A 15,336-nucleotide genomic window follows, 5' to 3' on the forward strand; every position below is an offset into this window, starting at 1 on the left:
TTCAGACTGGACCCGAATTCCATTCCATTCCCAGCTCTGGGAACTAGAGTCCAGCTTTCCTCCCCATTTCCCTCCTCACTGGTCCCAGGGAGCAGGCTCCTCCGTTTGCAGAGAACATGAGCATCTGTGTACCTGGCACACGTTGTAGTGCTCAAAGAGAGATAAGAAGCCAATATCGCTGCGTGCAGCAATGCCTCTGAGAAGTGTGATGTTCCCGTCCCCGGAATCCAGCTCAACCACATCGTTGAAAACATTGGAAACGGCTTTCCCGGTCAGGAGCAGATTGACAAGTTCCTGTAGGTGAGAAAAAGAGGAAAGGCTTGTCAAGTCGCTGCATCAGCTACTGAAAGCGTGGAAGGGAGATTGGGAACAAGAGAAAAGAATGGAGAAAGAAGGAAAGTAAAGAGAGATAGAGTCCCAAATCAGAGGAGGTTGTTACTTTAATTTTCCCACAAGCCCTGGTGGAAAGTTGCCAACTTTTCTCATCGTAGTGACTCTAGGGCCCCATTCATCTTTATGCCACAAGCATTTAGTGGGTACCTACTGTACAGAGGACTCTGTTCTATGCCCCGGGTTGTTGGGGGCTGGTGGGAGGGTGAGACATGGCTCCTGACCTGGGGCATTTGGGTCTAGACTGGGGGGTCAGGTATGCGCCTGCACATTGAAGCACAATGCAGGATGTGACTGGCGATACAAAAATGAGCGCACAAAGCACTCTGAGGCTCAGATGGGTGCGAGAGCACATGACCAAGTCACGGACGCTTTGTGGAGAAGTGACATTTGGGTGGGTCTTGAAGGATGGTATTTTTTAAATAATTTTTTTTTATTTTGAAATAACTTTAGATTCAAAAGAAGATATAAAAATAGTACAGAGAGTTCCTGTGTACCCTTCACCCAGCTTCCCCCAACGATAACATCTTACATAACCACAGCACATTATCTCAGCCAGGAAACTGACCATGGTACAGCACCAATAACCAAACTCCAGGCCTTATTCGGACTTAACCAGTGACAGTTTTAATAGGGGGTGGGAGAGTACAGGAAGGTACTTTAGGGAGCAGGAAGAATAGAGGAGGGAGGTGGAGGCAGGAAGCCCAAATTTGGGTTCTAGCTCAGCCTCTGACTTTGTCTTGCTGTGGGGCATCAGGTATTTGATGGTCCTGTGACTCACGCTGCACACCCGGCAAGCCAACAAGCATGCTGACCCTGGAAACCACAGACGGTGGCATGTGGAGCACTGTTTCTCTGGAGGTCACCTTCAACCTGTACCTTCTGCATCAGGGAGGACCACTGTGGCTGGAAGGTCCCTTCCTTATGCAGGGCACCCAAGGGTCCAACCTACTGTTAGAAATGGAGAAATTGAGGCTCACAGGCAAGAAGGGATTTGCACAAGCCCCACAGCCAATTGAAGACAGAGCTGAACTTCCACCCACACCTTCTGGCTCCCTGTCTGATGTTGCTTCCTTCTCCCCCTGCCTTGTTACCCTCGTGGTACCATCTGCTTAGACACAGATTCAAGATGAAGGGTGGCCTCTTAGGACCCACTTAGGAAGGATTCCAGTGAGCCCAGCCCCAGCACTAGGGCAGGCAGGTCCCTCTGTCTTGCCCACCTTCTGCCAGGGCTGGCATTGCCCGTGAGGCAAGCAGGCAGGCATCTCTCCCACGGCATGCAGGAAAGGCCAGAACAGCACTTCCCCAAGTATAAACTCTGGAGGGTAGAGTTTATAGAAGTGTTTTCCCCTGAATTGTGAAAACGACATCCGGGGTTAATAAATCCCTCTGTTAACACCAACACCGCTGCCCCAGTGACAGTAAAAGAGGCCGCCTCTGATGGCCACAGAGGGTCCCCTATTGGAGGGAGATACAGAGGGGGCCTCATTGTGTCCTTGCAGAGGAAATGAGAAAAGAATTTGCAGGAAATGTCTGCTCTAAGATACTGCACCTCAGGGCAATGGCTGCTAAGAAAGGCACAGATTTTTTCAGGCAGGTTAGAGTTTTCCCATCAGGTTTTAAAGGGAAAAAAGAACCCTGCTCCAGAATCTGAGGTGTGTCTAAAACCTTCCTCATAGCAGGAAGCCTGCTTGAGATGGGGGAGAAGGGGCACCAGGAGCTCTCCCTGCCCCTAGACTCAAAAGCCACACAGTGGCAAAGCTTAGCAGCCAGCTAGTCCCTTGCTACTTCAAGTGTGGTCCACGGACCAGCAGTATGGTCCTCCCTGGGGAGCCTATTAGAAATTCAGAATCTCAGGCCCCAGCCCAGACCCACTGAATCTGAGCCTGCTCTTCAGCAAGACCCCCAGGAGATTCATGTGCACATCACAGTTTAAGAAGCCCTGGTTTAGTCCAAATGCCTCCTCTACAAATGAGGAAACTGAAGCTCAGGGAGGGCAGGAAGATTGCCCTAGCTTATTCTGTGGATAAGACAGAACAGGGCTTGGAACCCAGGCCCACGCTCTGGTCTGGCATCCTCTGCACCCTGCTTGACTGCCCACTCCTAGGCAGCACCACTCTCTGCCCTCCACGGGGGGAAGCTCCCACAGAGCACACGGGCACCCAGAGTGAGAGCGGGGCCACTCCAGGCAGCCAGAAGAGCAGCCACTCCCCACAAGGCCTTCCTCTAAGAAGACACGTAGCAGCCAATCCCATAGTCCCTCTATGGGTGCTCTGGACAAGCCACAGGCCCCAAGCTTGCCCCTGCATGGTGCCCAGGTAGTGAGCCAGGACCCCCAGGACAACTGGGTACTCAGTTGAGCCTGGAAGACTGTGCAGCTCTGTCCAGCCTAGCCATGCTACACATTTTGGCCCCTCTATCCCCGGAGGGTCAGATTTCCCTGTGGCCTATATGGCCACTCTGGAAGGCCATGGCAGGCAGAGAAAGGCATGGAGAGAGACTAGGCGTAGGATTTAGCTCTCAGTTTTGATGCTCACTAGACAGCATCTTTAACAGGTCCCTTCCCTGGTGTCCCCTCGGTGACTGGGAGGGTGGATGACAAGCAACTGTGCTCAGGGTCTTCCCTGCCCCTATGAAGCCACTGGAGGGCCCCTTTGTAAAGATGCAGTGGGAAGGGCTGCTGTAAAGACAACATCCTGTGCAAACATCAAGGGTGCCAGAGCTGTCATCTCCCCAGGTGGACCCAGGGTCCCCCAGCCCATGCCTGGGGCATCGCTCCCTGCGTCCTGGGCTACAGGCTATGTAGCACTTGGGTCGGCATCAGCCTGTTTTGCGTCCCCGCAGCCCTGAGCACATGAGCAGTGTGTAGCAAGCTCTCCAGAAACAGAAGCTAAACTGTGTTCTCTTCCTAGGTCTCCACGACATGCTGGTGGAGTCCACCACAGGTGGGCAGGTAAAAGCCGCTTGGAGGGTGTTGGCAGCGGCTAAGAAAGGAGGGAGTAACAGAGGAAGGGGAAGAGCCACCTGCTGCCCCTGGGCCCCATGGTGCCCCTGACCTGTGTGCAGTACCCGTGTGCTCCAATCAGATGGTTGGTGGGAACATCAAAGTCCTGGCGGATGCTGGAAAACACAAGAAGCAGCAGTGTTAGTACACCTCTGCCCGACCAGGCAACCTGGGCAGCCCTTACCGGGTGACCCAGCGCGCCCCTCAGGGTCCAGGCTGAGCCCCAGCATTCCAGATTTGGTGGGAAACTGAATGCTGCGTGTCTGTGCCCTCCTGGAGGCTCCCACCCAGAAGGAAGGGAGCTGGGGCTCAGGACTCCTTGAGTAGAGCTCACTGCACTCTCTGGCCTCACCAGTCCTCTGTCCACACTGGAGAACAGTGACTGGGTGTGACACAGCTGGCAGCCCCTGGGTTTGGAATCCAATGTCCTAAATTCATATCCCACCTGTTGCTACCAATGGGGGGACTGGGGAATCCTCTTCTATCGCTGGGCCTCAGTCTGCCAGTCTGTTAAATGGGAGGAATGGACTCCAATGCCTCCTTGAATTAAAAAATAATAGCTGCCACCGCCTGAGCACAGCTTTTGCTCCAGGCACTGTATACACACTATTCCTCAAAACCTCATGAGAAAACCCAGGCTCAGAGAAGGGACAGCCTAGCCCAAGGGTGATGGGGCTGGCAGGGAACTCGGGCAGCCAGTCTCTGAGGCTATGCCCTCCCAAGGTTACCACTGTGGCTCCACTCTTGGAATGGGGTCCCTCAAAAGCCACCTGGTAAAAAGATCCTTTGCCAGAAGAAATTCTTCAAACTTAAGGGAATGGATTTCTAGGGCAGTGCTAGGGACCAGAACAATTCAGGGTGTCCCAGTCAGCAGGGGCCCTGTCACATGGAGAGGTGAGGTGATAAGCACCAGGGGGCAAAAAATCCTTCCTGAGTCTCATACCCTCCTTCCTGGCTTGTTGCCATGCTGAAAAGTCCACTCTTAGCATGGTTTTCCTTCTAGCTACCCCAAAGTAAATTCCTGTGGGAGACGAAAGCACTGGTGGCAAACAGAGCCCCGTAAGGAATGGACAGTAAAGGAGATACTGTCTCCTGACCATGCACAGTGGAGACAATTTCAACCCTCCAGTCCCCCTACCTGCCAGCAAAGTGCACAGTACTATCTCTATTTCATAGACGTGCAAAGCAGCTCAGAGAGGCAGGCTTCAGCGGGCGAGGTGAGCCCCCTCTACTGCTGCATACAACCCTGGGGGCACAGAGTTCTGGGGCAGTACATGTCCTGGGAACACAACACATGTGGTCCTGGGGGGACCATGCCCTGGACACATATAGGGGTTGGACGGACACATGCCCTGGGGGCACACATAGCCCTGGGGGGCACGCCACCCACCCAGCATGGTGCCTAGGGCCTGGCCGCCTTCCTCCACTCACACTGCAAAGAGAGAGGCCAGGTGTAGGACTTAGAGAGGTGTCCCAGGGGTACAAAGGGCTTAGCAATCAGAACATTTATTTTTCCCTTTAGCGAAAGAGAAGAGAAATATGGTCTCAATTTATGCTTTAAATCTAAGATCTGCCTTAAGCCCACAAACCTAAACCACATGCCCTGGTCCCTGTCTCCTTCCAAAATAAGTTAGGAAACTCAAGCTCTATGATACTTGCAGGGAAAACTTTCTTGTGGTTTTTAATAACCATGGCCAAACGGGGAAAGTTTATGGTCCAAATGAGAAGACGGGCTCAGGTTAGCATCATCGGGGCCGCAGCGAACCCCTAAGGCTTGGGGTCCTCTGGGAAGGGCCTTTGAGGCTCGCCCACCACAGATAGTCCAGCAGGCCTGAGAAGGAGCCACTGGGGAGTGACTCATGGCACAGCACAGCGCGGCTGGCGCAAGCTCAGGCAGAAGAATTGATGGAAACGCTCTCCGCAGCATATACAAGCATCTTCTGAAGAGAAGAAAATAACCTCAAAGGAGTCCTGAGGGTACCGATAAGCATCACTGGCCCCGAGCCACCCGAAGCTTTCAGAAGCAGTAACCGATCTTCATAAGCTCACAGCCTCGTGTTCACCCAGCGGGCTTGAGCCTGCGTCAGCTGGGAGCAGAGGGACAAGCAGAAAGGACAATGGGAGGAAATGGTAATTGCATCCTTAGGTGCAAACACGATGGGAAATTTAGAAGTGCACTGGGATCTTAAAAGGGAGGAACATCTGTATTTCACATTAGGGCATTCAGGAGACGCCAAGGAGCGGCTTATGGCTTAAGAGATTTACAACTTTGGCAAATCTAGATGCCCAGACCTCCCTCTAGGGGAATTCCCTGGAGAACTGAGTGTGAGGAGTTCTTGAGCAGGGGAACAACAGCTCGGCTCTACCCAGAGAGAAGGCAATTCACATGGCAGGGCTGTCACCAGACCCAGGTTCCACCCCCAGCCTGCCGTGTGGCTGCAAACCTCTCTCCTCTGTGGGCCTCTGTCTCTCCTGCAACACAAGGGTCTTGGATAAGATGAGAGGTGTAATGGGCTGAACTGTGTCTCCCCAAAGGTCACATGTTGAAATCTCAACTCTCAGTACCTCAGAAAGTGTATTTGCAAATAGAACCTTTTAAGGGGTGATTAAGTTAAAATGAGGCATTAGGGTGGGCTCTGATCTAATCTGACTGGTGTCCTTGTAAGAAGAGGAAACTTGGACACAAAGGGACAGCAGGGATGCACACTCACAGGGGAAAGACCATGAGGATGCAGCAAAAAGGTTACAAGCCCAGGAGAGAGGCCTCAGAAGGCAACAACCCTGTTGGCACCTTGGTCTAGGACTCCCAGCCTCCAGAACTGTGAGAAATAAGTGTTTGTTGGTCGAGCCCTGTCTGTAGTGCTTTGTTATGGCAGCCCCTAACAAACTAATGCAAGAGCCTCCAGCATTTTTCAGACTCAGAGCTCATTCTTCAAATGAACTCTGATATGCAGAAGCCCAGAGAGATAAGACAACTGGCCAACAGCTAGTGACCGACATTGGCCCAGATTCAGGGCCTAAAGCTGGGCCTGGATCTCTGATGCCTCTCTCCACCCGCTCTTTGTCACACATCTCAGAGGGGACAGGTGCTCTGCCACTGAGCAGGCTGACAATGCATGAACCTCGAATCTGTAAAGTCTTGGACACTTCCAAACATAACTTTCTCCTGAAAGCCTTGTGAGGCCAAGAGAACAAGACCACCACCTCCATTTTACTGATGGGGAAACTGAGGCCCCGAGAGAAGGGACTTGTGGTTTTGTAATCACACTGAGTCAGCAAGGCCAGGACTGTGTCCCCAGCACCAACATCACACAGTGCCTGCCGTGGCCTGAAATGTGATGGCCAGCCTGGCCAGCCAGTTCTAGGCAGGCTGCGGAGCCCTGAGGCCCACCCCAGTTCCCATCAGCCTTAGCGCAGCTTGTCCCTTCACCTAAAGGCCTCCCCAGGTGAATCTGGGCATCTGGCACAGAAGTTTCTGAGTAAGAAGGAAAATCGTCAAAGTGGCCTAGAGACATGGTCCCAGTCTACACATCACAGCTATTCATCTGAAACCAACGCCCACTCAGCCCCTAACTGGCAAATAACCTTGGGCAAGTCCCTACCTCTCTCTCAGCCTGGTTCTCATAATAAAATAAGAGGACTGGAGCAAGAAATCTCTAGGGACCTCCTGGGATGTGAACAAGTATGTCCAGTCCATGACTCTGCTATTCAAACACCAAGCCTAAAATAGGTGGTAATTCACCTGGGAGGACCTGACCAGCCACCCCTCCTCTACCTGACCACAAGGGCAGCAGGCCCTGAAGGAGCCACATCCCACCGGGCCAGCTCCTGCCTGTCCCTCCCAGAGGCTGCACCCTCACACGCAGTGTGACCTGCGCTTCCCCCACCCACCTGCAGTGACCTTCAGAGATAACAGCCCTTTGGTGGGACTTCTATTGCCCTTTAAGCACAACATCAACAGTGAAAGGGTAGCTGTGGTACAACTAAGAGAACCTGGGCTCTAAAGTCTGGGAGCCCTGGGTTCAAATCCACGTGCTGCCGCTTACAGGTTATTTCCCTCTGTGAGCCTCAGTTTCCCCACGTGCAACATAGATGTGACAATGCGTGCTGCCTTCTATTAAAGATTGCTGTGGGAACTGAATGAGATGAACTATATAAAGCATTTGGCATTCAGTAAATGTCACTTCCTTTTTCCTACTATAACAACAATAATAAGAAAAAACGAAAAACAATGACTGAGAGGTCATGATTCCCGCAATCTCAACCATCCGTATCATGGCCAACAACTCAGAATAAACTGAGACCTCCACACAGTCAAAATACAGCTGTGAAGTCTATATCTGAAAAGGGTTGGATAGAGTGGACTATTTTCCCAGGAAGGCGAAGAGGGGGTGGACAATGAGTCAGAACAAACAGGTGTCGGGTCCCCCCTGCCACCCATGCTGTGTGACCTTCAGCAAACTGCTTTCTATCTCTGAGCCTCCAGTGTGTCATCCCCTCATGGGGGTAACAATAACCACCTCAAAGGGCACTTGCAATAAGGGACTAGGCCATAAAACGGCCTTGCAAACTGCAGAGAGTTCCGTGGGCTAGAGGGATCGGTGATGTTTCCATTCTCCAGGCAGTGAGGAAGGGGCCGGGATGGGACCCAGGAGGCAGTGGAAGCTGGTAGAAAGCTCTGCAGGATGGAGAAAGAGGGGACCTGCCTGGAAGAAGGAAGAGAAAGCAGGAGCCCAGCCCCTCAGCAGCTGGGCAAAGCCCTTCCCAAGCCATCTTCTGCCTTGCCACCCACCATCTCCCCCGACCATGGCCAGCGCCTTCCCTGCCAACCAGACCCCAGGAGCCTTTGCCCACTTTGCTCTTGCTGCCTGCCAAAACTCTTTCTGTTCATTCCTCGGAGCCCTGCCAAATGTCACCTCCTCCATAACCTCCCTTTCCCCAGGGACAGAAATGCCCCATCACTCCTCTGCTCCTTCTTCTCTTCCTAAGGGTACCCACCAACTGATTTTCATGTGCCTGCCTCAAAAAACAGACTTTGAGGGCTAGAACTGGGCTCTAGACCCTGTAGCTGCACAGCAATTATGCCTCCTAAATTACATGAGCTTGTCCACACCTATCCCAGGTGAAGCTGCGTGTGAGGAAGGCCCTGGTGGATGAGCTTCCAGAATCTGGATCCCAGGAGGTGTGCAGAGGCAGGTGGAAGTGAGGCTGGCCTGACACAGAAGACTCTTCCAAGAAAGCCTGTACCCTTTATCTGGGTACCTGAGCCCTTCGTGACCCAGGAGGTATGGGCCCTGGGTGAGAGGGTAGGGGTAGGAGACGCACATGGAACCAAGGGTCAGGAGACCTTTCACTCTGCCACCAACCCCAGTGTGTCCTGGGCCTAGCTCCCCCTCTCTGCTGTAGGTCGGCCCCTCCTATCCAGCCCACAGATTTGGTGTCCATGGGCAGAACAGCTCACTGGCTGTGACATGCCATCTCAGCAGCTGGGGGGGGGGGGACGGGGGGGGGTTGCCTGGCCCGGGCAGAGTCGGCTTGCTTTAGCCTAGATCATGCCCGCCAAACTCCGAGGGAGGATGGGGCAGATGGCCACCCAGTTTGGTATGGACCCATCTGGGGACCTCATTTTCCCACTTCTCCAAGTCAGCGAACACAGCCAAGCAGACCTGTCACTCCCTCCCCAGCCTAAGGAATGTGAGACAGGCACAGGGTCTTGCACTGAGAGCCAGGAGACTGGCCAATGCTGTCAGCTGTGCCACTAACTCACTCTTCACGTCTCAAAGTCCCCACAACTATAATGAGATGATGGCCCCAGGCCTGTGGGCCTGTCCCTCAAGCTGCCACAAGACCACAAACGCCCAGGGTGGCAGCAAGGACCCTCTCCCTCTCTCTTCCACCTCCGGCTGAGCCTCCAAACTTGGCCTTCCTCAGGGTCAGGGTGTCTCAGAGTACCCACAGGCAGAGATCTGGCTAAGCAGAGATCTACAGGACAGATCTCTGTTGCCTGTGGGGGGCCTGGGGGCAGAGGGGCAGCTGGCTGCCAGGGAAGGGACCAGGGAGAGAAAACGCCAGTGGAAGGGAGTGAGTCTGGGTGGAGTATCCGCTATTTCCAATGACACAGGCGCCCGCAAGCCCTTTGGGTACACCTTCCACCCATCGTCTTGGTCTCTTTAGACATTTTTGCTGAAAGGGTTCATTAGTGTGGCCTCTACCCTAATCTGAATCAGTGTTAAAGTTGAGTTGAAGTTTATCGAGGAAGTTCCTCTCCTGTTTCCCAGGCATAGTCAAAAGATCTTAGCACATCAGGAAAGGGCCCTAACCACCTGTCCAGGTGAGAGGGCAAGGGAACCGCGAAGCCAGGGTTGTCCGTGTGGAGGTAGAGGCTCAGGGGCCGGGGTTCCTGATCTGGGTGGTTCTGTTCACACCTCACTATTCTGGGCTGGAAGGGTTTCAGCGGAGTCCCAAGAAAGCAGACAAGCATCCTATGGATCCCTTCCGGTTCAGAACAGCACATCTGGAACCACCAAGAACCTGATCTCAACAAGAACAGCCCCTGTTCATGTCCTCACCCCACTAATCACCTACCCACCAGGTTTCCCTCAGCTGGGCCCACACTGGGTGAGCGCTGCCTACACCTGCCAGAACAGAGAGTTGGTGATCTCTTTTCTCTATTGCCCACCCCCAAACCCACATGTGTGCTTCTGTTCTCTGATACATGCCACAGTTCTGTTTCCCGACTGGGGCCCATCCCTGTCCTAGCCAGGGTGGTGGGCCTCTATGAGCTGTGACTGCCTTCTGGGGATGTCCCATGTCCACACACACGTGATGGGGCAGCCCAGGCCTGGCCACGGTGACCAAGCCAGAGCAGGTGCCCAACACCTGGCAGGCTGAGCTGTTGGAGAGAGGGCTCCCTTGAGCCCACCATGCCAGAGGCCCCTCCTGAGAACACAGCTGGGCTGGAAGAACAAAGAGTGAAGAGACAGAAGGAAGGACACCAAGTCCCGAAGACAGAGTCTGGGGTCCTGGATCCAGCCACTCCTGATGGGCAGCTTTGTTTTCTGCTTACACTGGCTAGGAAGCGAGCTTCTGTCACTTGCCTTTCCAGCCAATGCTCATGGTTGGCTTTCGTTTCAGGGCTACTGTCACAGAAAAAGAAGCTGTTTTGTTGTTGCTACTGCTGTTAATCTCTTGGGGAGAGTTACAAAGAACAACAAGAGTCACCATGGTGGATCCCGCCCAGTGTCATCCCCTTGTTCTCAGTACCTGGCTTGTGCCATTCAAATATTACTTCAGTGAATGACAAACTACCCCCTCTTCTGGATTTTCAAGATTGCCTTTGGGCAGTTGAAGTTGCTGTGATGAAGGCCAAGGGTCTACTGCATGAGAAGGTTTCCTCCACAAGCTGTCTTTCCCACCACATCAGCCAAGCCTGTGCTCCACCAAGGGGCAGGAGCAGCCCGTGCACTGTGCTGCCCAGGCCTGGCTCACAGGTAGGCCCAACCCCAGGACCCTGAGCATCCTTGGGGCTTGTGAGGGCTCCCTGGGGAAAGTTCTAGCCATGTGGTTTGGGAAGCAGAGCTAGGGAGCATGAAATGCTGCATGAGATTTACTGTAAGCAACTCGAGATCTTAGAAACGAAAATAAACGGCTTGAAATCAAGTGGGGAAAAAATAAAAGCTTCACAAGGCTTTGCACACAGCCTGGGGTGAACAAACCTCAAAGGCCTGTTTCTTGATGGTCTTGGGGCCTCTGAGGGTGAAGTGGCCAGGCAGTGGTCGGCTGCACCCAGCTGGGTTTTCATCTGCCCATGGCGTCTCACCCTGCCTCTGTTCTGGGCAGGAACAGCCAACAGACAGAAGGCATTGACTTTGGGGTGAGGGCAGCCTCTGGGCCGCCGGAGAACGCCCCCCAGTGCCCAGGTATGAGTCAGAGAGCCCTTGCCAAGAGGGACCACTATGCCCTATCACATGTCACCCTCACGCCCACATACACAAGTCACCCTTCGCACAATCTCAAACGCAACCACCAACACCCACATCATTTTGCACCCAGACACACAGTCTCACCGATCTCTCCCATCCACACACATGCCACTGTGATACCTCCACAAATGCACAGGAACACATGCTGTGGTTGTAAAGAACTGGGGTGGGTTTTCCCATCCCACGACTCTGCTCCTCCCCAGCTGAACATTTGATCTTAGAGACTGTTATATCTTCAGGCTACCAGGACATGTTTTCAACTGCCCAAAGTAGTAACAGATCACCCTGAAACGGCATCAAAGGATTCTTTGGCAAAGCTGAATCTGAACCCCAGAGCAGGAAGGCCCTTGGCGGTGGTCTGGTGCTGAGGTTTTCAAGCTGTGTTTGCAGAGCTGGGGCTGCTCCAAAGAGGGGTCTCAGGGGCCATGCTGGGGAGCAGGTATGGGTGCCAGATTGGGAGGCAGGGGAGGGGTAGCAGGGGTCTCCTTCCCACCTCTGCTGCTCTAGTCAAAGTCGGTCTGCTACATCTGCTTTATTTTACACAGTGAACTTTGGAATAAAGTTTCTTTGGGGAAAAAAAATCAGATTTAATTTCCTACAAAAAAAATTTAAAAAGCACTAGCCCAAGGCTGTCTGTTGGATGAAGAATCTAAGGCACAGGTTGGGTCAGCCACACAGCTTATGGGCAGCTGAGCTGAGTTGGGGGCCCAGGTCTCCTGACCTATGTTGTGGCCAATAAGTACATGCTTTCCTGAGACCTGCCACCCCACTGGGCTTCCCGGGACAGGGCTAATGGCGCCTGAGCTGGGTGACACTTGCACCTGCATGTCCAAATGTCCATAAAGGCCTTTCCAGCTGCTAACCCTGAGAAAGCAGCCGGAGGTGGCTTTCCCAGTCCCAGGGCTGTTATCACTGCCCAGCGAATCCCAGCAAACCTTAGCTGAGCCTGGCATCCCTCTGGAGAGCAGAAGCCAGAGGTGCTGGGGGTGAGGGGAGCACCGCTGAGTGCAGTGTGATGACTGACACGTGAGGGGACTGTGCGGTTCTAGGGGATCCCTTCGGAAGGCAAGAGGACATCTTGTTCACGGGCGCCCTCGCAAATGCCAGGACTGCTAACGTGTTACTCGAAATAATTTCAGTGTGACTGTCTCACAGGATCTGGGCAGCGCCACGACTGCCCGGGCCGTTCCCGTCCTGTCATTCCTGTCTTTCCTCCTCAGGGGAGGAGGAATCAGCTCTACTCAGATGTCACATCTCCGCAGCCCGATGGGACAGCAGCAATCAGGAGGGAGAGTGCACTGGGAGGGGCCCCCAGAGGCCTGCCCTGTGCCTCGCCTGAAGCCCTCAGTCCGACCAAGTTTTCTTGGACTTGATCCAATCAGAGAGTTGGGTGTCTAATCAAGTGCCCCTCTGAACTACACGCCCCCAGGTGGGATGGGGGGTGGAGCCCCATCCGCCTTTCTCATGGCCCACCCAGCAGCAGCACTCCATGCTCAGGGAGCTCGCTGGCTATCAAGAAGCATCTGCCAAGGGTGAATGTCACTGCAGAAGCCCCACTGGGAATTGAGGGACATCCCTGTGGTTGTGTCTACTGAGGTGGCAACATGGTCTCCACCACTGGGGACCAAGCCAGGACCAAGGGCAAGAAAAGGCAGGAAGGGGCACAGAGGCATCTGAGCACGGCTGGAATGAGCTTGGACTAGCAGCAGCCATTATTCAAGGCTTGCACCCACCAGGAGCTGTGCTAAGCACAGCTGCATCTTGTGAGTTGTGAATTATCACTTCCGTTTTACAGAGGCAGAAACTCCAGCTTAGGAATAGAGTCAGGCCTGAAATCAAGTCTGTCTTATTCACAAGTTCAAGTTTTTAAACAGCAAACCAAAAGAGCCAGCCCTGGGGCCAGAGAGCCTTGGGTGGAGCCTGGGGCTACCAGTTCTACTTGCTATATAACCTTGGGGCAAACTACTCACTTCTCCAAGCCTTGATTCCTCATCGGAAGAGCAGGGATGGTAACAGTGATCATAACAGCACCCACCTAGTAGGGTTGACATGGAGACTCAAGGAGCTCCACGTGTGAAATGTTACGGCGAAGGCTTGGGCACACAGGAAGCATCACAAATGCTGGTTGCTATCACTCCTGCAGCCTATGAGAACTTTCTCTCTCTTGTCTTCTTAGGAGAGGGTAAGAGGAGACCACAGGGGTAGGACAAAGCCTGACTCATGCCCTGCCAGCCTGTCTCCAACACCACACGGGTCTCTGTTTGGGTCCTCTGGGAAGTAGAGGCCAGGCTGTTCCAAGCTGCCCCGGGGATCCTCAAGACCATCTGCCTGTAGGACCCAAGGAAAGGCCTCAGGTGCTGTGGGGGAACAGCTGGACTGTGTGTGTGTGTGTGTATACATATGTGTCCGTGTGGGTGTCTGTACATCTGTGTGTGTGCATCTGTGTATGTGGCCAGGTATATCTGTAAGTCTATGTACGTGTCTGTGTGTATCCGTGTATGTGTGTGTGCATATGTGTTGGCAGGGCTGTGACTTCAGGCCCACCAGCATGAGGCTGTGCAGATCTGGAGGGGCAGCCTTCGCCACACCAGTGCCCCACAAGTGCCAGGTTTGGCTGGCTGGGGCGGGGAGGGGGCAGAGGCAGCCCTAGTCCTCCAGCTCTGTACAACATGAAGAGTGGCCTAGACGTGGGGCCCTTTCAGAGGGAGAGGGCTACACACAGGAGCATGCGTGTAACAGGGTGCCCTGCTCCCAGGCTGCCCTAGTGACCACTGGAGCAGACATACGTGAGCAGAGTCCTAGGCCCCCAGAGCCAGAGGGCCCCCTGTACAGATAGGGAAGCTGAGGCAGGCATCACCACTCCTGACCCTCCTGAGAGCACAGCTTCCCCTCAGTGAGACCCGGAGAACCCCACCCAACCCTGTCAGTCTGGGGATTAGCAAACACAGGCCTGGAAGAAGGCAGTGCAGCTTATGGTCTTCATGCACGTGAGCCCATGCCAGGAATGAATCATATCATTATGGCAGGATTAGAAGAAAAATGCCATTAGAAAGCACTGTGTGCACGCACACATTTAATAAGGTCAGTAGCAGCAAGCAGCAGGCAGGCCGGCGCACGAGGCGGCAGATCCCCGCTGTCCTCCTCCCACCCACAGCAGAGGCCCCTGGAAACAGGGATAGGGCCAGCCAGGGTTGGGGAGTAAGCATCTCCCTCTGCTGGGGCCTCCCCAGCCTGGATGCCACAAAGCTACGCATTCTGCGTCCCCTTCCCAGGGGCCACCCGCTGAAAGTTGTTCCCAAATCTTCCCCACCAAGCACCCTCCAAAGTAAGATGCACTCCACGCCCCTACTCCATGCCCTCAGGGCTCTATCCTCTGCTTGGAAGTGAATGGGACAGTCAATTGTACTTTCCACAACTATTCATGTTTTATTCATCTGTTACGCTCCCTGGTGACATAATGCCCAGGTGACAGATACAGACAAGAGGCCTAGAAAGCTCCCAGGGAATGAGCTTTATGGAGGAACTCCAACTCCAGGGTGGCCTAGGGGGCCTTTGACCAGGATGTGCAGGGTGGAAGCCAGGACCTGCCCACAGGGGTGCAGCAGAGGAGATAAGGACAAGCAGCCTTGCCACCTCTCCTGCCTGCAAGGCCTCCCGGGCACCTGCCCACTCACCTCTCCAGAGCTGGCCCTGGATGCCAGCCTTATCCTTGCAGCTGCAGGACTGCCTTGGTCTACAGCAAGTCCTCCCCACCCTGCACCCGTGGTCATCTCCTGGGTTTCAGCCTCAATTGTCTGTCCCCTACACATGCACCAGGGGAGTCCCCAGGAACGCTTCAGTATGCACATACTGAAGTCCCATGCAAGCTCTTTGAGGGTGCCTCTCAGCTTGTCCCCTGCACACGTGGAGAGTCCACAGGGAAGGTAGCCCTGGACAGGCATATACATAGAATGCGATCGC

At 53.9% G+C, this 15,336-nt stretch overlaps 1 protein-coding gene across 1 annotated transcript in view; it reads right to left on the reverse strand.

Annotated features, from left to right (window-relative positions):
• Nucleotides 1-15,336, reverse strand: part of MINDY4 (MINDY lysine 48 deubiquitinase 4) — a 110,349-nt gene that overhangs the window by 20,555 nt on the left and 74,458 nt on the right. Inside the window, exons 14-15 of the mRNA XM_069462591.1 lie at nt 3,447-3,510; nt 133-294 (exon numbers count right to left, since the gene is read on the reverse strand). Of these exons, the coding sequence (XP_069318692.1) occupies nt 133-294; nt 3,447-3,510 (226 nt within the window). The remainder of the gene's footprint in view (nt 1-132; nt 295-3,446; nt 3,511-15,336) is intronic.

Source organism: Eulemur rufifrons, chromosome 29 (assembly GCF_041146395.1).
Source record: "Eulemur rufifrons isolate Redbay chromosome 29, OSU_ERuf_1, whole genome shotgun sequence".
Classification (NCBI taxonomy): domain Eukaryota; kingdom Metazoa; phylum Chordata; class Mammalia; order Primates; family Lemuridae; genus Eulemur; species Eulemur rufifrons.